General features: G+C 29.3%; 1 protein-coding gene across 3 annotated transcripts in view; it reads left to right on the top strand.

The window, feature by feature from the left end:
- The window catches only part of LOC119608801, a 103,485-nt gene that overhangs the window by 12,316 nt on the left and 64,093 nt on the right, over positions 1-27,076 (top strand). The window contains exons 4-5 of one of the 3 annotated variants that reach the window (XM_037963342.1): positions 744-2,516; positions 10,545-10,606. In XM_037963342.1, coding sequence (XP_037819270.1) covers positions 744-2,159 — 1,416 coding nt within the window. In that variant the 3' untranslated portion in view covers positions 2,160-2,516; positions 10,545-10,606. Of the gene's footprint in view, positions 1-743; positions 2,517-6,459; positions 7,186-10,544; positions 10,607-27,076 lie in introns of those variants that run through there. The other 2 variants (XM_037963331.1, XM_037963335.1) reach the window with 2 other exon arrangements.

Below are 27,076 nucleotides of genomic sequence, written 5' to 3'. Positions count from 1 at the left end.
ACCGAAAACTGTAGTAGAAACTATAGTCAAAACTATTAACGAGACTGTAGTAAATGCTATAAATATAGTAAAAAAAAACTAGAGACGACACTGTATTAAAAACAATAGATGAGACCATATGTACACGAGGCTATAGTCAAAAATATAGACCATGTACAAGCTAAAAAATGTAACAAGCTCAAAATTACGGAATTTTTGAAACCCATTTTGTAAAGATTACAGATTTTTTTCAACATTTTGTTCTAGATCAAAACCTTCAATCGCTGGTAGGGAACTAAGGCTCCTTTCAAATTTCTTTTGAAAGAGAAGAGACCCTTTCAGTAAAATAATACACAACGATTGGGAGGTATTCCTAAGATTCTTAAAAAGCAATTCCTCGGTACACTCTAATAGACAAGAAAAAAGTCAATACTATAGACAATTGTCAAAATTCAAGAGAGATTATAGTTAAGAATATAGACGAAACTATAGTAAAACCTATAGACAGGACTATAATAAAACTTCTTAAATCTTTCAGTATTTTAATTCCCTTTATATAGGTCTTATGTTTAGGAAAACTCAACTTAAAATACTTTCCCACAAATCGTAGTGTACCAAATAAAGGAAATTTACAAAAAACTGACTTCTTTCCTCGTTTTATGTACATAAATATTTGTTTTTAAAATCTATGTACATGACAAAAAGTCATAAACTGTTATGATTTTTTTCTCTTTTCTTTTTTCTCCCCAAAACAATTTCTTTAGAGTTTATGTGCTGCACCCATGCCACGTTCATTGCAAAGGCTCTCGCTCGTAGTACAAACTGTATTAAGTTTAATCGAATGTCCCGTTTGTCTGGACACGATAACACCACCCGCAATGCAATGTCAAAATGGTCATTTGCTGTGTGTCAATTGTCGTATACGTGCTGAAAAGTGTCCAGTGTGCCGGGATCGTTATTATCCAAGACCAGCTTTAATTGCTGAACAAATACAGTCGGCCATTACAAGTGCTTTCAATTTATGTCGCAATGAAGATAAAGTGCGTCAGAAAATCTTCGGACGGCACAATAGACAACGACAACTGGTGAAGACAACATTGGAAGGTCTGAGGCAAAAACAACAACCAGAGCAACAACAAGTACATAAATCCTTAACGACAGACTTACAACATCTAGAGCAGAAATCGTTTGATGTAAAAACTTGTAGTACAACAACAATCAATAGAAAATGTGATAGAAAAGTAACAGACAAGTTTTTCAAATGTGGCAGTGGCAACAAAAGTACAACATGTAATAAATTTTTAACAAAACTTTTAAACTCGAAAGCATATTCAATGGAAAATCTAACAAATGGCCATAATAATACTACAACAACTAACAACATTTTCAACACTTGCCATACAACGATATTGTCTGCAATATCTCAACCTCAATTGTTTGCAATACAACCGGCACACGAACCTGTGGGTGCACACACTGGATTACAAAAACAATTTGTAACAAGACATCAGCAACAAAAGACATCATCATCACCATTATCATCTTTAGTAACAAACACAAATCAATTTAACGATTTACCCAGAACTGTTGCAACTAAACATCACAACTTGTTGACGCACAAACCCCATATAAAAAGTATTGAAAATAATTTGAACATAAATTCAAAACTCTGTTGCCAGCGAGAAAAGCCCAATAATAAAATAGAACATTTATCAATATCATCCGATATATATTTAACGAGAACCAAAGAAAATATAACATGTCTTTTGGAATCACCCAAGATATTTATGAATGCCAATAATAAAAGACCCTGTCCAACAACAGTATGTGAAACATCATATGCCACAATACCAAGAGCCATAAAAATCAGGGAGAAGCATTTCATACAACGACCCATGTGTCAAAATGATGTACAGGCAGTCAAAGTTACAGAATCTTCAGTGTTGCAAACAAATTTACCAAAATCACACAGTTCATCAATGACATCTTTAAATTTAAGTTTAACAATGTCTTCATCAGCTACTATTCCTTCTACTACGTCTTATTGTTGCTGTTATAACTGTTGTAGTTGTTCGGCTTCATCGTCTTGTTCAGTAATAGCTCAAAACTGTCAGTCTTCATTGTCGACACCAACATCATCTTCACCACCACCAGCAGCACTATCTACAGCAACACACTAAAGCAATTTCTTATACACATCATCTTTATACGTTTAATCATCATCTTCATTATCAATGTAAGTGGTTGTTGTAGCTTCAACACTAACAGCACAGACATTATTTCTACCAGAAAATCTTACTAATTTTCTTCAACACCTGTTGCTTAATGTTGCTGCTTGGTTGGCTGAGTGTTACTTTATCTTTCCATCAGCACCGGCAGCAACACTAGTAGTTAGTAGCATCTTTATTGCTCAAATTCAAATCTTGGACTTTATTGTATCAACGAAATGTCATATAAAAATCATTGTATGATTAATAGGGATACTTAACGCTTTTATCATTTACGAAGACAGAAAGGAAGATATACTTTATTATTTGGTAAGTTGTCTGTCTTTTCTTTTTGAGTACTTTTTTGTTATTTGATAACATTTCATTAATTTTACATAATTTAAATCTTGTTACATGTTTCAATGTTTATATGTCAAGTCATAAATACACTACCCCCATATTTTAAAGTATTTAAATCAATTTTCTTAAATGAATTTTTTAATTCGGAAGAGAATCCTCAGAATCTAGACCAATAATGCGTCGATTGTTAGAACTTGATAAAATTATTATTGTTATCAAACTTATTTTATCTAAAATTAGAGATTTTTGAAAATCTTTCTTCGGAACTAACAGGGACATATATGGAGTGAACTTTGTACTTTTGACTGGTTTCTGATCTAATGTATTGAGCTACTCAATGGAATAAATTATGCAATAGTCAATAAACTACTCTATGGATTAGTCTTGGGACAAGTATTTGAACTAATCTATGGATAACATAAAATCTTTCCAATGTTTAGTAATATGGTCAAATTCGACAAAAGTCTTCTTTAATTATTAAGCGAAGTGCCTCATATTTATACAATACACCACTATAGTGGATAGGGTATTATACGTTTGTGCTGATGTTTGTAGCACACAAAAATACACCTTAAAGTATACCAATCGATTCAGAATCACTTTTTGAGTCGATTAAGAAATTTGATGAAATTTGGACCAAGCATGTTTTTTGGTACAGGGACGAAGCCTATTAAAAATGGTTGAAATCGGTCCATTATTTCACCTAGCCCCCATACAACCGTACCTCCCGATTTGGGCTTTTTATACCATAATTACGTCAAATATACTATTATTTCTCTAAAAATTGGCACAAATAAGTTTTATATAAGTGTAAATGACACTGCAGATTTTCGTAATGATCGGCCCTTATTTGACCCTAGCCCCCATACAAACCCCTCTTCAAAAAATGTCTTAAACGTCTAAAATTGACTTGTAACCATTTGTATCGCAATGAAACTTAACATAACTAACTATTATTTAAAAATATATCCTTTTCCCAAATTTAATGAGGATCGGCCCATGTTTGACCTATACTCCTATATAAAGCCTCATTTAGAAAATTTCTTTTTTATCAATAAATGGCTTAAATACTTTGGAATTAAGGTAAAATTCAACATAAAAGTTTTTTATGAAAAATAAAAATTTTAAAAATATACTCATAGTGTAGGGTATTATATGGTCGGCCATGCCCGACTATACTTTCCTACTTGTTTTTAAACATTCTTAAATGCACTAAAGTAGATCCGGCAAAATTTTACGAGTCTATATATTTTCTTAGATATATTGATTTCATATTTTCTTTAAATGGGAGGTACCATGCCCTCTATATTAAGCCCATCCATTTTGTCCCCAAATATTCTTATAGATGTCATAATTGACCATATAGAAATTCAGGACCCTCGTTGTTGCAGTTTCTGAGATATGCTACTTTTGATACTTATTTTGTGTGTGGGCGTGGCATCCCGCCTACTTTAAATTTCGAAATAAAAAGATATTAGCCCTTAAATAGGGTCGCATTCCGAAATTGACTTTATTTTAAGGGATATGATTTGATTTTATAGATATATACTCGTTGAATTTTCTATATCTGTTAGATATGATTATTTTATTGACCCATGGGACTAGTTCCGCATTAATTATTTTCCCTCTACGGTATATAATAATATTGATGACGAAATTGTTTTTCAATTCGTTTATATTTAAATCAGGTACTTACTTTGTTCTCTTTATTATATTAAAATACAAGTATCAAAGAGTCCTTGTAATAGTTGTTTCTTAGATAATTTTAAAATTATAACTTTAATTAACAGAAAATTCCTTTTTGCTCAACTAAAATGATGTAAAGCCTTTTAATGGAAGTCTACAATTCTCCGTAACAGGGAGCAATGAAAATTATATAAAAGAAGTAAATAATTTGAAATTAATTTGTAAATGTATTAGACTCAAAGGACATTCATTCATTTATTTCCACACTTATGTTATATTAATTAATAAATGAAATTTTGTTAAATAAGAACATTTCATATATTTATGAATGGAACTTAAAGTTTCTTTGTAGTTTTTTTTTATTTATAAAATTCTGAAAATAATTCTTATTGAGTTGTAATACAATTTGTGTACTAAAAAGTCGGAACAAAACTTTAAAGATATCAATATTGATAGGAGATCAACTCTATGCTGTATTTTGGGTTTTATGAAATTAATAACACTAGTTTATGACAAATTTTCTCACGAGTCCAGAAATGATATTGGAAAAAATAAAGTACGTAATTTCTTTTTTAGTAATTCATTAAAAAAATTCTAAAAAAGGGGCAAATTGAAAAGAAATAATTTAATATTTTTGAGAATGTAAAAAATAGGAAGTTCGTAAAGACTTTAGAAACCGATTCGACTATTTTTAATGTATTTTAAGCTATTGAAACCGAATCTGATATCAATTTTTCGATTTCATCATAAATACGGGTGTTCATTATATATTTTCGATTTTACTAAAACTTCAGATGATATTTCCTATTATCTTGAATTTTATATTTTGAAAAAAAAATTATATAAAATTCATAACAGTAAACAAAAATGCCAGTTTTTAAAAAATTTTAACAAAAAATAGTTTTCTCCAAAATACTTAAAATTCAAATCACAGGTACTGATAATATGTGAGAGATATCGTCCCAATTTCTTTACTATATTATTTCCACATGGAGATTTTCATTAAATTTTAAAATTTGCTTTAAAAAATTGCTAAGAGTTTGAAAGTGAAGTTTTGAAACTGCCGTCTGAAGGGTATCTCATACGGTTTACGCTATATAATGAGAAAAAGACTCAGTTTTTTTAAATATTTCTCCTTTAAGTCTTTTGTGACACTAAATGATTGGAGGAATTTGTAATAAATTTTACAATTTTTATATCTTATTCGAACGATAACTGCATACATATTCCAATTATTTGCTGCTTAAATCCAAAAGCACAAATTTAGTGGTAATATCGCGCTAAATTTTATCTTGAAATAAAAACCAAAAGTTCAGGTATTTTTTATTTGGTCCATCTGAACGGCAACCATCGAAAATGTTATAATGCAACATTTGCGAGATCATGCTGAACTTTTGAATAAATGTATATGAGGTGTGCGACATATATATCGCAAGAGATATCTTTTTATCATGTGGTGACAACAAAACCTTTGAATCAAATAATATTCTATATATTTGATTCCAATAAAAAAGTTTTAATCTATTTATATCGCAGCATTTTGTTTCCTTTCAACACTCAACGTACACTCCTTCTTTTTTATAAATTTTGCCAACTTTATAAAATCTTTCAAACAAATAAATAGTACATTGTCACTGTAAATATAAAAAAAGAGCTGCTTTGTCTGATCAGAGTGATTATTATAATGAATAATACTGAAAATGATAAGAATTTGAATCATTTTTCAGTGAACAAGAAATACCAATGATAACGAGAGATACTTCAAGACAGAGTATATTGAATACGCCAAACAGACACTAAACAAGTTAGTGACACAGAACAGAATATGAAAAAAAAGAAATAAGAACCTCCTTATGTTTGTATTAAGATTTCTATAAATAGTTAGGGATGTCTTTTACTTATAAATTTTTTTTTCTCATAATCATTGTTTTTCTGTTCATTCTTTTTTTGCTTTTTATATCTGCAGCAAAACTACTTAATGACGCTTAACTTGCATAAATTTTATTATAATATTCTTTTAATATTTTTACCATTATAATCATACCCTTTGTTAACACCCCTTACGCCTTCCAACATCTAGTTTCATTTGGCTGCCATAATATTTTAATGAAATTTCAAACGCTTATATTTCATCTTTTTCAATTTTTTTCATAATTCATCTCCTTTTTTGTGCGAAATACTTCGATATTTTTAGTTTCTTATTCTTCTATTTCCTTAACATTATCAGTGAGTGTGTAAGATGTTGCTGCTGTTTCCTTGTACAGTTGCAATACAAGTGGCCGCCACACAGCCAGTCAGCGTTTGCTTTTGTAAATGGCATCAAATATTGAAAGTGTTGATTACATGTTGGAAACTCGATTAAGTGGTAGTAATAACTGTAATGGATGCTGTCACGGAAACGGAAATGCAAATGTCACATAATAACGATGACTATAAACGGAATTTCTTCCACCCCACTCTTCAACACCTCTTCAACTAATTTCATGTTTTAAATATGTATAAAGCTCGCAACAACATCGCCACCATAATCATCGCCATCTTTATTCCATCCAGGTCAATTGTGCAATCTTAAGAGATGACAGCAATGCAAACATCAGTTCTCAAATAATGCCAACATCTACAAAGAAGAGGAGGAGCAGAAGACACGAACGAATTTAACAAAAAATTTAAATAAAGGAATAAAAATTGTTCTCAAAGACTTTATCAGTCATGATGAAAATTAATTTGATGACAATAACAACTACGACTGCAAAAAAGTTCGTACAACTTGCCTGTGCAATATTAGGAAATCTTTTGAAAATTAAAAAAAAAATCCATTAATGTTGTACTATCTAGTGGCAGCTTCTACCGCAACCTCATTAAAGTTTAAAAGCTGCAAATTGGATTTGATTATTTAAATTTGGAAAATAATAATATTATCTTAAATAAATCTTAAATTTATGGAATTTTCTTTATTATGTGTTTCAATAAATATTTCTTAAAATTTGTGGTCTATAATATAGGAATATAGTTTTAATGAGTACAATTTTACACATTTGTTACTCGTAATTTGGGTCTTTAATTAATTTAATTACTGATTTGGTATTGACCAAAGGGACAGATACCGAATGCAGTTGGTATGTTAGGAGCGACCTCTTCATAAAATAGTGATTGGTTAATTTTACCTCACTCGCCTTGAACTTACTCCCCTCATTTTATAAAATTAAACCTTCGTTGAATTAAAAATTTTGAACGTCTATCGTTTTGTTTTCTAAAATGAGGGGGTTAGTTTAAAAAGTTGAGTTACAGAAAAAAATTAAATTTGGAATACTAATTATGTAGACTATATAATGTATTACAACTCCCAATCAGTTTATAAGTGTGAATTATAAGAGATATAAGAACAAATTACCCTCCGAGTAAGAAAGCATAACCAGGCGAAGTCAAAGACTTTGGGTAACCAATGCGGCAGTCGAAACGAGAATTTAGCCGAACGAATGCCCAAATATTTATCTTCCGGGTAATACAATAATGTATTACATCTCTCAATTAGTTTATGCGAATAATAAGAGATATAAGAACAAATTTCCTTCCGAGTAAGAAAGCATTACCAGACGAAGCCAAAGACTTTGGGTAACCAATAAGGTAGCCGAAACGAGAATTAAGCCGAACAAATGCCCAAATATTCCCTAGTTATCCGATTGAGAGTTAAAAAATTAATATTATCGGATTTAATACATTGCTGTATGTTCCCAGAACTAGTTCTTAGTCGAACGAGAGCATGACATGTACTAGATCAATATTTTTCGATCGTTGGAGAACATTCTCGCTGGTTAATGTTCCATTTTCTATAGAACTTGTTTATGTCGAATATCGGTGCTATACTGGCATTTTGAAGGTAGTTATGTGCATTATAGTAATTTTCTGAAGGGGACTTTATATGGCAAGGGTAGGGTCAATTATTGACCGATCCTCATAAAATCTAACTGACAGATTTTAGTTTCGAAAAAACTTGTTTATTTCGAATTTTGTTGCTTTACTGGCAGTTTGAAGCAAATTATGTGCGTTATAGTCATTTTTTTGTAGGGGGCCTTATATGGGGGCAAAGTGGAATCGTAAACCGATATTACATATTTTCAATACCAAAAAGACTGCATTTATTAATCATATTTGAGCAAAATTTCAGTTCACTAGCTCGTTTCGTTTGGACTCTATAGTGTTTTCAACAGACAGACGGACGGATGGACCTGAGTAGAGTCCGAACGGAATGAGCTAGAGAGTTGAAATTTTCCAGAAATATTCTCTTTAGGTAAGGTTTGTTTGGTATTGAAAATGGACCATATCGGTCCACGTTTTAAAAGTGTAACTTAAGCAATGAAATTCAACATAAATAATTATGTTTTATATGAGCCAAAAACTTCCTGCCAATTTTTATGAGGATCGGTCCATAATTGGCCCTACCCCCATATAAGGTCCCCTTCAGAAACGCTCATTACTTGCTTAAAAATACGACTATAGCGATGAAATTTGACATAAGTAAGTATTTTACTATCAAAAATCTTTCTACCACATTTTATGTGAATCGGTCCATAATTGCCCTACCCCCCATATAAGATCCCCATCAGAAAATGACTTTAACGCTCATTTCTGGCTTAAAAATACGAGTATAGCGATGAAATTTGTCATAAGCAAATCTCTTATGAACCAAAATCTCTCTACCAAATTTTATGTGGATCGGTAATTGACCCTACCCCTATGAAAAACAGTCAATTAATTTGATGAGTGATCATGATGTTAGGGGAGCATTCCTTTTATGGCATACGGTTTGATGGTGGGTATATGAGTTTCGGCACAGCCCAATATAACACTCTAACTTGTTTTTTTTTTTTTTAATTTGGCCATGACATCTGTTATATAAATGTTTTATTTTATAATTTCTTTTAGCTTGAAAATTATTTACCTTTAAAATATAGAACGAAAAATATCCCTCCTTCAAAATAAAGAAAACGAATGCACTTCAATATAACTGGTCTAACTAGTAGACAACAATATTCTTTCATTACTTATTTAACAATCTACAATTATAGTTGCAATATTTACTACCATTGCTTTTACTTATACTGCTAAACATTACGTTTGCAAACAAGTCAAGTTAGCAACAGTTTCAATGGATCACAGAAAGTAAAGATAAAATAAAAATGTCAATTTTAATTTCAAATGTTTCTCGATATTTTTTTACTTCTATTTTGCACAACCGCGTTAATTGAATTTGAATTCAATAACTTTTTTACACTCTTTAGGTTACAACACAACACCTCCTACGTACCATCTACTCTTCTCAGTTTTTTCACTCTAGTAAACACAAAACTATATCCTTGCAGTTTAAGCTGAGAGTATCAAACTAGTGATTTTAACTAGGCGAATGTCAATAAAGACCATATAGATTGAAATCATCTTTTAATTGGTTGCTTTATATTTATACTGTATATAGAAAATGACAATACTGCCGACAACTAGGTGACAACAAGGAGACGATTGAATACCCACTTGATTACCTGTGTTATATATAGTAGCCAGTGGTTTTCGCTTCATTACAAAGACTACGCGATAAATTAAATTAAAGATAAAATTTGAGTCAACTACTTAGTTGGACATTTGGAAAAAATATCGCCTAATATGTATACATGTACTCCTGGTAAAACTGCTGGGATATACTTTGTAGTAGAGGTGGTGTATTTGTTTGCTCGAATAAAACAGCCTTAGTATATACATATACTAAGGCTGTATATGTAGTTCATATACAAACCTTAGTATATGTAGTTCATATACAAGATTGATTTGTCATTGTAACCAACTTTTTTCAATAATAATATTGACTTTTAAGTTGTAACTCGCAGATGCAGTAACAATCATTTCATTCATTTGCATTAATTTGCTTTGTGATTTTTTTCATTAGTTTTGAATTTAGCATTTTTTATTAGAAAATATTGTAGAGTTTTCTTACTTGTTTTTTACTGTTCACACAATTTGCACATTGTTTAATAAAATTACTTTTTATTATGCAAAAAGTTCTTTATTTCTTTCAGTCAGTGATTCATTCTTTTAGCCATTCTATTCATTTCATTCGAGTAGGAAATACAGCTTATTCAATGATTCAGTTACTACGGTGGACGGTTTTTGTTCTCTCCTATGATTATTACGCAAATGCATTTCTAATTCATCTTCATTTTGGTTGTGGTTCTCGAACGAAGTATTTCTTTTAATGAAATTTACTTTTAATTTAATTTTAATTGATCTATTGACATTGTATTGATTGCATTTATTGTATAGTAGTTGTAGGTTTGAGGATGTTGCCTTCTGCGGAAGATGATTTTGATAATGATTGGTGTTGGTTGCGGCAATGTTGGCGATGATACTTGTAAGTAATTGTGTTTAAGGGGTTTCGCGAAGGTTAATGTTAATTGATTGCAAGATAATAAATTAATGTAAATTAATTAATATTTAATGATGTAGGAAATAAATGGTAATTATTCATCTTATTTGAAAAAGAATTAAAAGAAAAAGGTTGGAGTGGAAAATTTTTAAAATATATTTAGAAATTAATTAAGAATAATATTAATAAATTGCACTATTGTTCGCATTCTCAGTGATAGTAATGCAAAATTACTTAAATATGTAAGATAAACTCCCATACACTCAAAAAACGTATTTAGAGCTGTTTCAGAATTACAGTTTTCCTTAAACCAACTACAAAATTCTTGATACTCTTGGATACAAGTGATACTACTTATTTGAAGAATGTTCGATTTGTTTTAAGCTCAAATGCATACCTTATTTGAAATTAAGATAAAATTGATTTAAAAATGTAAAAGTTTGAATTAATCCCAAATAGGGATTGATTGGAGCCCAATTCGCTCTTGACTTCAGAATTTGGAACATTTCAGCGAACAAGTTAATAATGTACAAAAATATAGTTGAATTACTAATATAATATCATTTGTAAAAAACTCGACTACTTATTGCAAAAATATTTTCAACTAAATGAGAATTATATGTTGGGATGCGAAATAATATATTTTAGAATTAAGTAAGAAATGAGATTGAATTAAGTATTATATAAGATTGAATGAAGTAAGAAATGGGAAAAAAACAAGTAAGAAAGTATAGTCGGGCATGGCCGACCATATAATACCCTACACCATGAGTATATTTTAAAAAATTTTATTTTTCATAGAGAAACTTTTATGTTGAATTTTACCTTAATTCCAAAGTATTTAAGCAATTTATTTATAAAAAACAAATTTTCTAAATGATGCTTTATATAGGAGTATAGATCAAACATGGGACGATCCTCATTAAATTTGGGAAAAGGATATATTTTTAAATAATAGTTAGTTATGTTGAGTTTCATTGCGATACAAATGGTTACAAGTCAATGTTAGGCGTTTAAGACATTTTTTGAAGGGGGGTTTGTATGGGGGCTAGGGTCAAATAAGGGCCGATCATTACGAAAAACTGCAGTGTCATTTACACTTATATAAAATTTATTTATGCCAATTTTTAGAGAGATAATAGTTTATTTGACATAATTATGGCATAAAAAGCCCAAATCGGGAGGTACGGTTTTATGGGAGCTAGGTGAAATAATGGACCGATTTCAATCATTTTCAATAGGCTTCGTCCTTGTGCCAAAAAACATGCTTCGTCCAAATTTCTTCAAATTATCTTGAAAATTGCGGCCTGTAGCTTGCGCACAAGGTTTACATGGACAGCCAGCCAGCCGGACGGACATGTCTTAATCGGCTCAAAAATTGATTCTGAATCGATTGGTATACGTTAAGGTGTAGAACCAATATTTTTGTGTGTTACAAACATCAGCACAAACGTATAATACCCTCCCCACTATAGTGGTGTAGGGTATAAAGATACCGAAAATAGACATTTTTGAAAATAAATAATAGATAAAAAGTCACCACACCTTTGAAACCGATCGGAAATTTAAGCTTCCCTTTGAGCCAAACATAAAGAAAATAAAAATTGCCCAAATTGGAAAAAAGAAATAAACAAGTAGGAAAGTATAGTCGGGTGATACCCATATGATACCATATGATACCCTACACCATTAAAAATGTTATGTTAAAAATGTGGATTATTTTTAATAATAAATCATTTAAGTTGTTTGCCTTAATTCCGAAATATTTTAACAATTTTTTGAAAAAGGTGATTTTCTAAAAGAGGGGTTATATGGGGGCAAGTGCAGATATGGGCCTATCATTATAAATTTTGGTACATGGCTTTGTTTTTACATTAGAGTTGTATGCTGGATTTCATCGTGTTACTAGTGTTTATAAGTGAATTATTGATCTTCAAGTCATTTTCTGAAGGGGACTTTGTATGGGGGCTAGGGTCAAATAAAGTCCGATAATTACGAAAATCGGTAGTATTATTAAGACGTATAAGTTTTGCCGATTTTTGTAGAGATACAATATTTAACATAATTATGAATTCAAAAGACCTTTTCGGGGGTAGGGTTGTATGGGGGATAGGTGAAATAATGAACCATTTTCAATAGGCCTTGTCGTTGGGCCTGAAAACAAGTATGGTCCAAATTTCATAAAAATATCTTGAAAATTGCGACCTGTATCTTGCGCACAAGGTTTACATGGACAGCCAAACGGACGGACATGGCTTAATCGACTCAGAAATGGATTCTGAGTCGATCGGTATACTTTAATTGGTGGCGTCACAAACATCATCACAAACGTACAAACATTTTTTTTTAGATTGCGAAAATAGTTATCTAAACTCTGTGGAATCATTTTTTCTACAAACAAATGGCAAAAATGTCAAACTTTGACCCCTTGAACTGGGAAGGTTCTTGACCGATCTTGTTGAAATTGAAATATTGTGTAAGCTACTATCCAATAGGATTAACATTGGTGCAAATTTCAGTACGATCGGAAGGACATCGTTTTCGAAATATGTTATAGTACAAATTTTTTTTACTAAGTACAATTGAAAAAATCCGAATTTTGAGTTTTATAGTTTTAGTAACGTTCTTTTCATTCTAAAGTAATCAATACACATGAGTAGTATTGTTAACATTATTTCTGATTTAAATTAAATGTTTATACCAATAATCCAAAAAGATGAGGGCTACTGATTTTGTCATTTCGTTTGTAACACATCTAAGTATTGAATGTATATGGGCAGTATTGGTCCACGATTTTACCTAGACCACATACAAGTTAAACCCTGGATGCAGTTAAAACTGTCTAAAACTTCGTTATAAAATGTTTCATAATTTTGCAACCAGAAATTCTTCCTCACGGTTTGGTGAATATCGGGCCATCAGTAAACTATTACATCGTTAAACTATTGCATACTATCAAGGGTACATTGAATTCGGTATAGCCGAATAAAAACCCTTTTACTAAATATAATAATATTAATTACATTTATATAATAAATAAATACGTGCTGCATCATCATACATCAATGATAAACTTGATGAAGTATTATGAAACAAACTACATAGAACATAACGTTGTTGAAAATGTTTTCTCTTCTACACTTTTACGAAATATAATTTATATAAAATTAAAATTTTAATTTCAAATATAAATACAAAATTTATTTCTATATAAAATAATTTGCCATTTATATAAATGCTATCAAGTTGGTACTTTTGCAACACAATATTAAGCATAAATTATACAAAAAAAAAATTAAATGAGTATGACAAACGCTTGTGTATTTAGAACACAGTCGTACATACATATACATATAGTATTTTGTTTTAATAGTTTTTCATTTAAATATCACTTTTATATGTTTGACCATAGCAACGTGTTTTTGAGCAGCGGAGAGGTATTGAGAGGGTAATTGGGTGTTTGAGTATGTTTGTATATTAAGCTGACACTATATAAACGAAAATGATATTGTTGGGGCAAATAGTATTTTAATATTTATTGTCTTAAAAATGCTTATGGCTACAGCAAACAAACAATATTATTTCTGTTTTTTTTTCCTTTGTTCAATGCACACAAACGAGGTTAAATTAAAAAGTATTTTTGTGTTGTAGATTCTTATCATGGAAATTTTAAGACTTTTTTAACACGCAAATTTGATTTGAGCACAAATTTGATTTCATTTGGGTTTTAATTTTTTTAAATATGTACACGGACTTTTTAGATTGCACTCGTTTATATACTGGACAATTAAAATATCCAATACACTTTCATAAAAACAAATAAATACAAACGCTGGTACTCACATATACATGTACAAACTATTTGTTATAAAAACATAATAGTCCTGCAAATATAGTGTTTGAGTGTGTAGCTTACTGCTTCAGTGTGTAAAAGATTTTTAGTATTTTTAAGTGTATAAATATTAGGAAAGCCCAAAAATTAGCTTGAAATGTGTTACATAAATATGAGAGATGCCACGCAAATTATTGCAAGTTCGCCCATTTCTATCTATCGCCAATTTCTATATATCTATGAAAAATATGAATAATTTAACAGTTTACAAGATATACGAAAACCTCCCATTGAAAGTCCGCCCGTTATTATCTAAATGTTCGCTTAAATGTCAAAGTACTTCATGTAAAATTAAAATATTCTAGTAGTTTCTCAGTTATACGAATTTTTCTATTTAAGTCATGTGGGGGCTTCAAGCCGTCCAGATGAAAGTCCGCCCTTCTTTCTCCAAAATGTTCAGATGAATATTAAAGTAATTTGTGCAAAATTTGAAGAATCTAGTTTAATTAGTTTCCCAAATAAAGGAAATTTTGTATTTAATTCATATGGGAGGTGTCAAGTCCCCCACTGAAAGTCAGCCCGTTATATATGATGAATGTGAAATATTCAGACTAATGTCAACGTTCTTCAAAATTTGAAGATTCTAGCTCTAATAGTTTCTCAGATATACAAATTTTTCTATTTAATTCATATGGCGGCTCCAAGCCCCCCAAATTTCTCCAAAATGTTCAGGTGAATATTAGAGATCTTCCTGCAAATTTGAAGAATCTAGTTTTATTAGATTCCCAGATAAACGAATTTTTGTATTGAATTCCGCTCCCCTCATTTGTAGTCCGCCAATTTATTAACTAAAATGTTTACATAGATGTTAAAGTTATTCGTGCTAAATTTTAAGATTCTAACTATAATGGTTTCCAAGATAAACGAATTTTTGTGTTTAATTAATGTGGGAGGTGCCACGCCCCTAATGCTAGTCAACCCACTTTTAATCCTAAATAATCATATTGACACTAAAGTGGCTCCGACAAAATTTGAAGAGTCTAATTGTTATATAATCTCAAATATACGGATTTAATATTTTCTTAATATGGGCGTGGCTCCTCTCCCACATGAAATATCAAAATAAAAAGTAGCCTATAATCTCTTCTAGACATACAGGAATACGCTGTGAAAATTTCAATAAAACCGGTTTAGCCGTTTAGTAGTCTTTAAAGTTCAAACATACAAACAAACACACATATACACTAGGGTTATGACTTTTCGCAATTTTTGCAAATATCAAAAATACCATAGCGAGTATACAGCCAAAGGACTGAAAGATGAAAATGTGGAAAATTTGTTTTTTATTTCCACATTCGGAATCAGCACACCAAATAATACTAGAATTAGTATCTCGTGATAACCCCAAAATTACGGAATTTTTCAGACCTATTTCTAAATGATTTAAGAAATTTTGTTTGAACATATCGTACTGAGATCAAGATTTTCAGTCGCTGGTAGAGAACTGAGGCCTATTAAAAAAATATATATTTAACATTTTTCTCGTATTTAGTACATTACGCATTTATTAAGAGGCATTCCTAAAAAAGTGGCCAACGGCAAGAGATCTGATGCCGCTTACAGTTTTGAATAAACAATTTCACTATTAATTATCGTTAGCTGATAACTTTCTCTTGACTCCCTCCTAATAAGTACGTGTATTTGATAGTTTGATATTGTTTCATACAAAACAAATATAATAAATAAAGCAACTTCATTACACGCACTAGCAAACCATTGCATACAACGCGTTGCAAGATAAACAAACAACAACGTATTCTCTTGCGTTCAAACTCTTAAATAAAAATAGTAAATGTCAAATAACTACAGCAACAACAACAGCAAAGCAATTAACACCAAAAATACAACACAAATTGCATTTCAATAAATAAACATTTAAAAAAGAATAACGAAATCCTTTTTCTCGCATACTCTCCCTCCTTCTCCTTTTTCCTTCTTCAAAACGTGTTAAATTAATATAAAAAGCAATGAATATATTTTCAAGCCCTTTTGTTGTCGTTGTTTTTCGACCATAAAAGTTCAACATTAAAAACAATGAAACATTTTTGTGGGTCACCATAATAAAATGGTAAAAATTTGCAAACAAATTAAACACACACACACACACGCATGCAGCCATTTTTAAGGACAAACGGAATAAAAGACTATTTAATTTAACAAAAAAAAAGTATTTTCTTTTATATTTCATTAAAAAATCATATGACCGCAATTTAAAATAGGTGTAAGATATAATAAAAATATATCCTTGATAATTATCACTTTGAGAATCAAAGGTTATAATATATATAACATCGAATTATTGGTTTAGGGTAATCCCTCAATATGACCCATACATTAATGTTTTCTTTTTCACCTTTAAAATTGTTTTTTAACAAAAATACACTATTTTTCATTATTTCATTAATTAACATTTTATTTTAACGGTTTAATAATAAGTTTTCTGTTCCATTTGTTTTTACTCACTAAAGCGTAAGAATGATTTTGGCTTTTAAACTTATGTTCTGTTTTGTTTGAAATAAAATAAAAAACACTCATACGCTCCTTAACACCAATTAAAACAATTAAATCAAATAAATAATCGAACAAACATAAAAATGCTTTGAGCCATACAAGGTTGCTCAGCATAAATGTTAAATGCTGTTGTTTAGTTCAGTAATTAATTGTGAATTGGAGAAATAATCGTATAATAGTAGAATTAAAGTTATTTCACATTAAAATATACATTAACTGTGCATTTCATTGTTAAGTTAAATAAATAGAAATCAGAAATTTTTCTTAAATCAAGGACATCTGTTTAGATTTTCATTAAAGTTTTGATTGCTTTCACAGTTTAAAAATTCATTTGGAAAATGATTTCTCAGTTGAATGATTTTAAGCAATTAAATTTGATTTTGTTGATTTACATAGTTTCAAAATTTCTTTAGTAAAGCAACACGAGATTTATTACTGTAATAATTTTCAGAAATTAAAAAAAAAATTATAGAATATGAATGACAGAAAAATATCTGATACATGAAAAATTTTTCGAATTTACAAATTCAAAATTTAACGGAATTGTTTAAACATAAATTAATTTATGTAAATATACCATAGAAATAACAAGTAGGAAAGTATAGTCAGGCATGGCCGATTATATGATACCCTACCCCATGAGTATATTTTAAAAATTATTTATTTTTATTTAGACAATTTATTGATGAAAAACAAAATTTATAAAAGAGGCTTTATATGTGGGTGTTAGGGACAACTCAATAAATTGGGAGGAGGGATGTATTTTTATATAAAGGTTAGTTATGCTGAATTTCACCACGATACTAATGGTTATAAATCAGTTTTTGAACGTTTGAGATATTTTTAAACGGGGTTTGTATGGGGGCTAGGGTCAAACGATGGCCGATCATTACAAAAATCGACATGGTTATTTATGCCTCTATAAAACTTAGTTGTGTTTGGAGAGATAGTATTGTATTTGATGTAGTTATGAGTTAAAAACCCCAAATCGGGAGGTCAGGTTGTAGGGGGCTAGGGAAAATAATGGATCAATTTTAACTTCAATATTCTTCATACCTGGTACAATAGAAGATCAAAATTGGGTATAAACGTATAACATTGAAACTAAATGTTGTTTACATTGAGTTTGTAGTAGGCAAAGATTCTAATTATATCCTACACCACTTTAGCGGGGAGGGTATATTGGGTTTGTGCTGATGTTTGTAATGCACAATAATATTGGTCCTATACCCACCTTAATTTATTCCAATCGGCTTCGAATCATTTTCTGAGTCGATTTAGCTACATCCTCCGTCGCTCCGTTCATGTAAACCTTGTAATCAAACTACAGGTCGCATGATCTTTAATTGTCCTTGGGACGAAGCCTATTAAAAATGGTTAAGATCGGTCTATTATTTCACCTAGCACCTGAACCCCCGAATAGGGCTTGTAAACCTTGTAATCAAACTACAGGTCAACAGATCTTTAATTGTCCTTGGGACGAAGCCTATTGAAAATGGTTAAGATCGGTCTGAACCCCCGAATAGGGCTTGTAAACCTTGTAATCAAACTACAGGTTGCAATTTTGAATATATGTAACTCAAATTTGGTATATGATCTTCTATTTGTCTTGGGACGAAGCCTATTAAAAATAGTTAACATAGGTCCATTATTTCGCCTAGCCCCCATACTACTGAACCCTACGAAAAAGCCTTTTAAGTTCATAATAATGTTTAATATATTCGTATCTCAACAAATAGCAGCAAAACCAAGTTCTATACTAGCCTTGATGAACCACATTTTATAATTAAAGGCCTCATATCAGAGACTGAAAATAACTGGGCCACATATACAAAGCCCCCTTCAAAATATGACTTAAATTCCACAATTTTATTCAACAATAAATGACTAAAGTATATCTGAAGCAATTCCAATTAAATGCTTTATTATGAAAACTAAATCAAATTTCATTTTTATAACTGGTATAGGGTATTATATGGTCGGCCTCACCCGACTATAATTTCTTACTTGTTTTTTAAAATATTTTCGGAAGATATCTGGGACATTCAGTAAATTGTTATCACTGCAGGCAGACTGACACATACACAGAGAAAACAGATTCGTTGTGATAACCGAATTTGTTTCCAATCGAATTCAGTCGGTTCTCACAACTATCCCATAATTCGATTGTAACTAATGTAAAATTCGGTTCCTGTTACTGAATATATGGTGTACACAACAATTTTAAATTATTTTTCGATAATCTGGATCGAAATTATGGGTATTTGGAACTGAAATATTATTTATTAAAACCAATTTGTGGATTATGTTTACACAGAAAAAACTGAAAAACGATTTCAATTACCAAAACCTCGTTTTCAATTATTTTATTTTTTGAAGTTCAACCTATAACAAAAATTGTATATTCAATTACTACTTATAATTGATTTCGTACACAAAATTTTTATTTTTTTCTATTTTTGTTGTTGTTAAATACCTATTTGATTATACATTTTTATGAATCAAATACAAAATGAATTGAACCCTTTTAAAATTTTTGATTAATCGTTTAATTGAAAATTTTTTAAAATTAATTTTTTCTGTGTATTTGAAAATATATTTTATTTTGTTTAAAATAATTACAATAAAATATAAATATAAATGTACATTTACAAACCTACAAAACTTATTAATATAAAATAGTCACTTTTCTTCTCTAGTTTTGAGATATTGATGGTGAATGCTATGTTTATGTACCAGGGATTTTACTCTTAATTCTGTCCAACATTTCCAAAGGAATACTACCATACCACGCTTTTCCGCTGCTGTAAAATTATTAAAGATTATAGGAAAATAACACAAAATAGATGTTAAGATATAAAATAGATTAAACTTACCTATTCTATCCCATTTTTCCGTATTAATTTACATTTAATTGTTATTAGTTTTATTATTCAATTATAAAATCGTTTTATTTTATTTATTTTTATATACGTCAAATATAATTACCAATTGATCGGTTGTGAACATCGAATTTGGTTCCTTTAACCGTAATTAAATTTTAAATAATTTTATCAGTTGATAATTGGTTGCAGTAGTCAATATTTTTTACTTTCTACTGTTTTTCGGTTACAGAGACTAATATTTGATGTTCTTACATTTTAATCCTAAATAAAATTCGGTTGCATTTACTGAATTCACAAATGAATTTAATAACCAATAGAATTCAGTTCAAATTATTGATTTGGAAATTGTTACAACTACAATTCGATTAATATTATGGTTTTTTAATTCTGAATATAGAAAATCAGTTAATTATACAGTTTTTCAATAACATCTATACAATTTTAATTAATTTAACTAAATATTTATCATGGTAACCGATTTCCAATCGATCTGTTTTCTGTGTGTAGACACACATTCTGTCATCTAGTATATCGACTTCGCAATCTGTAACTATGGGATCGCAAAATTAAATTGTCAATAACTTTAAAACCATTATAATTAATCGTCTAAAGTAACTTCGAAAATATAAAATTCCCAAAAGTTCTTACACAGAGAAAACAGATTCGTTGTGGTAACCGAATTTGTTTCCAATCGAATTTAGTCGGTTCCCACAACTATCCCATAATTCTATTGGGATGACTGAAAAATTCGATTGGCAATATAGAATATATGGAAATCATAATAGTTTCAAAATGAAATTCGGTAATATAAATAGAAACTAACAGTATTACTACTTGAAATATTATTTATTATACACATATTTGTGGATTCTATATGTATACAATAAAATTTTATAAAATATAAATGTTTACAGATAAAAAAAATTATAAAACACTTCTTGCATCAGATTTTGGGATACATTACATGCCTGAACTTTATTTTTGTCGTAAAAAAGATTTTCCTTTAGTTTTTGCAAAACATTCCTTTGGATGATTTGAATTTCATTGGATATTTGGATTCCTTACTTTTATTCCTGCAAACGCATTAAAAATCTTAAAAGCAACTAAGTACAAACTTTATTTTATGTTGCACATTACCTTTTCACCTAAATCCTTTAAAATTAAGCCGCAATTCCGTTTATTTTTTAAAATATTTGTACATAATTCACAATTCTTTTATTTTCTTTAATAATTATTTTTGTGAATGTCAACAATCGGTTGGAAACATCGAATTTATTTATGTTCTTTAACCACAATCGAATTTTTAAGTATTTATAATTGATAGTTAGTTGCAATGATGGTATGTAGTTAATTTGACTCAAAATTTTCGCTTTAACAAATTTTTCGGTTACAACTACTAATATTTAGAATTCTTACGTTTGAATGCTAAATAAAATTCTGCTGTATTTACCGAATTAATAAAAACCATTTCACAAAAGATACAATTCGGTTGAAATTACCAATTTGGAAATTTTTATAGCCATAATTTAATTACAATCATGGTTTTTCGGTTCTTAACATAGAAAATCACTCATATTTATAGTTTTTTAATATGAGCGATAGAATTTTAATTAACTTTACCAAATATTTATAATGGAAACCGATTTCCTATCGATCTGTTTTCTGTGTGTATAGATAATTTTTTAATTAGAAAACAAATAACTTAACACTGAATCATTTGTGATATTTTATAGGTTTGGGAACAAAAAAAAACTTTTCCACATTACAAGCATAACTAATTATTCTTATCAATTGGCTTTAATAGTCTAAAAGTCAAATGGTGAGTCAAAATACAGAGTGTGAGAATCTAGCAATTTTTTTACAATTGATTTTGGTTTATATTGTATATATTAATTTAAATTATAATACGTTCATTTACACCAAAATATATTTGAAAATTTGTAGTTATTATTAAACATGGAAAATTTGGTCAAGTTCTTAATAAAAAACTTTATTTGCTAAAACACCAACAATAAAATATCTTCTAAAAACCACCACTTATACATAAGTTAGTTAAGCTACACTTATAAAAAAATCTATGACAAATCTCTTTTTATGATTAATTTCCCATAAATAAAAATATAAATTTTTCATAAACGTTTTTAAATTATTATAAGATTAAAAAAATTACATAATATCACTATTGGAAATGTAAAAACTCCATACTAATTTCTATAAGTGTATCGAAAACACCACAGTACACACATTCTAACACTCTTACAATAGTTACAAATTTATGCAAATTAAAGATGGTGGCTTTTGATATAATTTTTTTTTTCATTTTTGGTACAAATTTGAATATCCTTCCTAACAAACACCGCTAGAATTGAAAATGTGTTGTATTTTTATGCTTCAACCAATTTTTGAAAATTTGTTTCCTTTTTATACAAGTAGTACATTTGTACTCGTACTCATTGTGGCAAATCTGAATGGAATTGTGTACAATTGTACTATATGAATGAGTGTTTGTGTATAGCATTTTATTTGTGTAAATAAATTCATGTTCGACTAGAACCACACTTCTTTTGCCACAGTAAAATTCAATGCATTAACAATTTTCTAATCAATGGAATTTTAATTTTTATTTATAAACATGACTTCCGTTAGCCAACACACATACACTCTCTCTCTCTCACCCGCTCTCTAACACTTTATTTCTATTAGATGTGTGCGTCAGTGTGTGTGTAATTGTTACTGTATTACCTAGTATGGTGTAATTTTTGGCTTGTAAATTTGTGTTTCAAATAAGTAAGTATGTATGTATGTATGTATGTATGTGTTTCTGTAAAACCACGATTTTTTATTGAAAATATTGTGTGTTGCTACTTTTTCTTTCAAATTATTGTTGTTAGAATAACCCAGAAGTTTTACGCAGTGTCAATGTATCTTTTTATTTAACTTAAATTTATATATTTTTAAATTATCCATGTAATTTCGCGGGAACTCAATTCATCTTTTTATTATCTAATCCCCAGTACATTTGTAATCGAAAGTCCGCCAATAACCTATTGCAGTTCTAAGTAGTAGATAAAATCACTAATTCGACATAGCCACCCTGAACTACAGGACCTGTTTTAATGTATATTTAGAGATTGTAAACGTGTTGTTACTATGTTGTTAAACAAATGTTGTTGGTTTTTTCTCTGCTTTTTTATTGGTTTGTAATTTGTATTGAAATTATTTGTTTGTTTAGTGTGTGGACTATTCACGTGCAAAAGAACGAATCTATGTGTATTTTGTAAATGCGTAATTATAAAGTTCCGTGATACTTTTGAGTTTAGATCGTACAGATTTTAATTCTTTTTTTTTTGTTACCTGTTGAGATTTTATTTTATGCATTCGAAATGTTTGTATTTGTAAGAATATAAAAAATTGCTTTAATTTGTTTTGCGGTTAATAAGTAGATAATTTAAATTCAATTTGTTACAATTTGAATTATTTGGGGATTGTTGATTTTTTTACGTTATGCATAAAAATAAAGCCATTTTTCGAACAACAGCAAATAGAAATATTGTTCAACATATTAGAAATCGTCACATAAAATGCAAAAGGGCGTAACAACACTTTTCAAAATTTTACAGTAAAGACAAAAACTAAATTAAATGAAAACATTTCTTGGTATAAAAATAATTTGTTTTTGCATACATTACCACCCAACTCCAAATAACATTTGAATATAATTGTCCTAAAAATACTTTTATAATATGTTGCCTTTCAATGACCAATTCGATACAATTAGCAATTTCTAATCAAAAAATCTAATTTCACTTTTCTGCTTGTTACGCCCTTCTCCACTTAAGGTGACGAAATACCTAAGTATATAATTTTAATAAATAAATTGTTGCAATGATTTTTGAAATCATAATTAATACTTTATTTCGTTTGTCTTTGCAGATATTGTTTAATATGGGTAAGTCCATAAATACATATACACAAACGATATTTATATTAAAAGGATTAAATAATCATAAACAAGTATGTTGATTAGCATGCTCTTACATCCTTAATGAATAATTATATAATAAATCTTCCTTACCCTTGAAAAACGCAAGGATTATAAATAGGAAAATTCCACTTTTCGCGTCCTCGAACGATTTTTAACATTATATAGTCTAGTCTATAGTCTAGTCTATAGTCTAGTCTATAGTCTAGTCTATAGTCTAGTCTATAGTCTAGTCTATAGTCTAGTCTATAGTCTAGTCTATAGTCTAGTCTATAGTCTAGTCTATAGTCTAGTCTATAGTCTAGTCTATAGTCTAGTCTATAGTCTAGTCTATAGTCTAGTCTATAGTCTAGTCTATAGTCTAGTCTATAGTCTAGTCTATAGTCTAGTCTATAGTCTAGTCTATAGTCTAGTCTATAGTCTAGTCTATAGTCTAGTCTATAGTCTAGTCTATAGTCTAGTCTATAGTCTAGTCTATAGTCTAGTCTGTAGTCTAGTCTATAGTCTAGTCTATAGTCTAGTCTATAGTCTAGTCTATAGTCTAGTCTATAGTCTAGTCTATAGTCTAGTCTATAGTCTAGTCTATAGTCTAGTCTATAGTCTAGTCTATAGTCTAGTCATAGTCTAGTCTATAGTCTAGTCTATAGTATAGTCTAGTCAGTCTATAGTCTAGTCTATATAGCTTAGTCGATAGTCAGAAGTATAGGCTAGTGAAGAGTTAAAAATGTAGCTTGTAACACCTTAATATGTGCTGTAAAGCTAAGAATTCAACTTAACTTTTTTTTATACAATATTATATCAGTATTTTTATATTGGGCTTTTTTTATAATTATTCATTTCAGGGCTTTATATAATTTAACTGTAAATTTATCAATTAAACATTATAAATACGTAAAAATGTTTTTGCAACACTGTCATTTGCATTCACCGGATAAATAATTTTATCCAAAATAAAAATAAAAAATCCATCCGACATTATTACGAATTAATGACAATTTATTTATGCATTTGTAATGTTCACTTACTACTCTTTTAAAATTTAATTATTATTAAATATCAATAAAAGAACAATGATTGTTTAATTAATGTACAGGTTTATAATGGGAAAGTATCCTAGCAGATGTAATAAATATATTTTTCAAATATTTGTTAATCATTCAAAATAGTCTACGTAGACGTATACGTGTTATTATTTGCGGCATTATATTAATATAGAGTATACGCAACAGTATACAATTATGGAAATTATCACAATCATGTTATGGGAAATATAATGTGTTGTAGTTTTTTTAATAATTTTTTAAAAAATTACTTTTATTTTTAAGCTTGTTGTAAAATTATTTATTAAATTTGTTCATGTTATTTTCTTCAATTTATTTTTATATAGAAGTAGTAGAGTATGAAATTGATGAATTTTAACTTCGCTAACCGTAAATCTCGTTTGAGTGTATTCGAATGGTTTACATGAAATCTTTGCAAACCATTATGTTTATTTATTTGTATGTATATGCAGTTTAAACAAACACTTGTTTTAAGGTCACACACTCTCACTCTGTTTCAATAAACTTCAGTAAATTACATTTAAACCATATTAAATATCTGAACAAAAATAAATAAAAAAAATAACGTAAAAACAACAATCCATGAAAATTATTTGCCACTTGTTGTCCACTATATCATGAATATGAAAATATAAGTTTATAATTTCTTTTGCAAGGCTCTTGTGGCTACCAATATATAGGGAGGTCGATTTATATGTAAACGCTTCAGTTGCCAAAACTAAAAGCAGATTTAATCGTTTGGCATTGGAGTTATCACTAACTAAGTCTGTTGAAAATTATGTTTTCAAAGATCCCAATTGTTCTTATTAATGTATACGATTTTTGAAAACTTGGTAGTTTACATTAAATTCGTTTTTGCTAAATATTTTCATTTTACTTATTTTTCCATTTTATAATATAATTTGTTAATTATGTGTCTGTCCGCTTTAAAGCAATATATTTACGGCATTTAACATGTTCTTTAGTAGAAACAGTTGTCATTGTTCATTTTGATTGCATTGCGACTGACGGTATTGATTATTTGTTATTGTTCCTTTAGTGTTTAAAATATGTTGTTGTTTATTATTTTAAAATATATGTACATATGTATATGTAAATTGTTGTCTTTCTACTTATTCTCTGTAACTCAATGAAATAGGTATAAATCGCACATTTACTACAAGACTGTCATAACTTTAAATTCGCGTTTTTTTAACAGTTACATAATTTGGGCCGTTTAAGAAAATGTCTACTATTTTTGGTCTTAAAGTGATTTTTGGATGTAAAACTCAGAACTAAAATTCACATTTCTTTCATAAAAAAACGTCTTTATTGGATTATGTCAATCTTATAGTACATAAGCTATATTCTTGTTGCTGAAAAACATACTGATTAAAAATATAATTGTAAGATATTAAATGAAACCCGACATACAATTAATGTAAATTTCTTGCTCTACATTAAGAGTTGATTATAAAAAAATTAAAATTTTATATTTAAACAAAATCTATCTTGATTATTTTTGTTCCACAAAATGATTTGAGAGGTAAATTATTTTCGCTTTTTATCGAAAAAAATAAGTAGGTGTCAAAATCGTTGACATTTTTTGTTTATACAGAAAAATATTTGAAAAATTGTTTGGCATTTGGTCCATTTCAGAATTTTTATACCCTACACAACTACAGTGGGAAGTATTATGCTTTTGTGCTGATGTTTGTAACGCACACAAACATTGGTCTTACGCCTTCCTTAAGGTATGCCGATCGACTCAGTATCACTTTCTGAGTCGACTAAGACATGCCCGTCTGTCTGGCTGGCTGTCCATGTAAACCATGTGCGCAACCTACAGGCCGCTCTTTTCAAGATTTTTTGATTAAATTTGGAACATAAGAGTTTTTCAGCACAAGGACTATGCCTATTGAAAATGGTTGAAATCGGCCCATACAACCAGACCTTCCGATTTGGGGTTTTTAACTCATAACTACGTCAAAAATACCACTATCTCTCCACTGATGGGCAGTTGGCGATGAAATGCAGCATAACTAACTTTTATATAAAAATACATATTTTTGGGATATAAAAGTGATCATAGATTTCAATCCTTTTAGCCCTAGGGCTTTCC

Source organism: Lucilia sericata, unplaced genomic scaffold, assembly GCF_015586225.1.
Source record: "Lucilia sericata isolate MDLA Ls3-8-SP2 unplaced genomic scaffold, ASM1558622v1 Contig000022F_arrow, whole genome shotgun sequence".
Classification (NCBI taxonomy): Eukaryota; Metazoa; Arthropoda; class Insecta; order Diptera; family Calliphoridae; genus Lucilia; species Lucilia sericata.
Note: the sequence above shows the minus strand (reverse complement) of the source record. Positions and strands in the feature narration are given on the sequence as shown.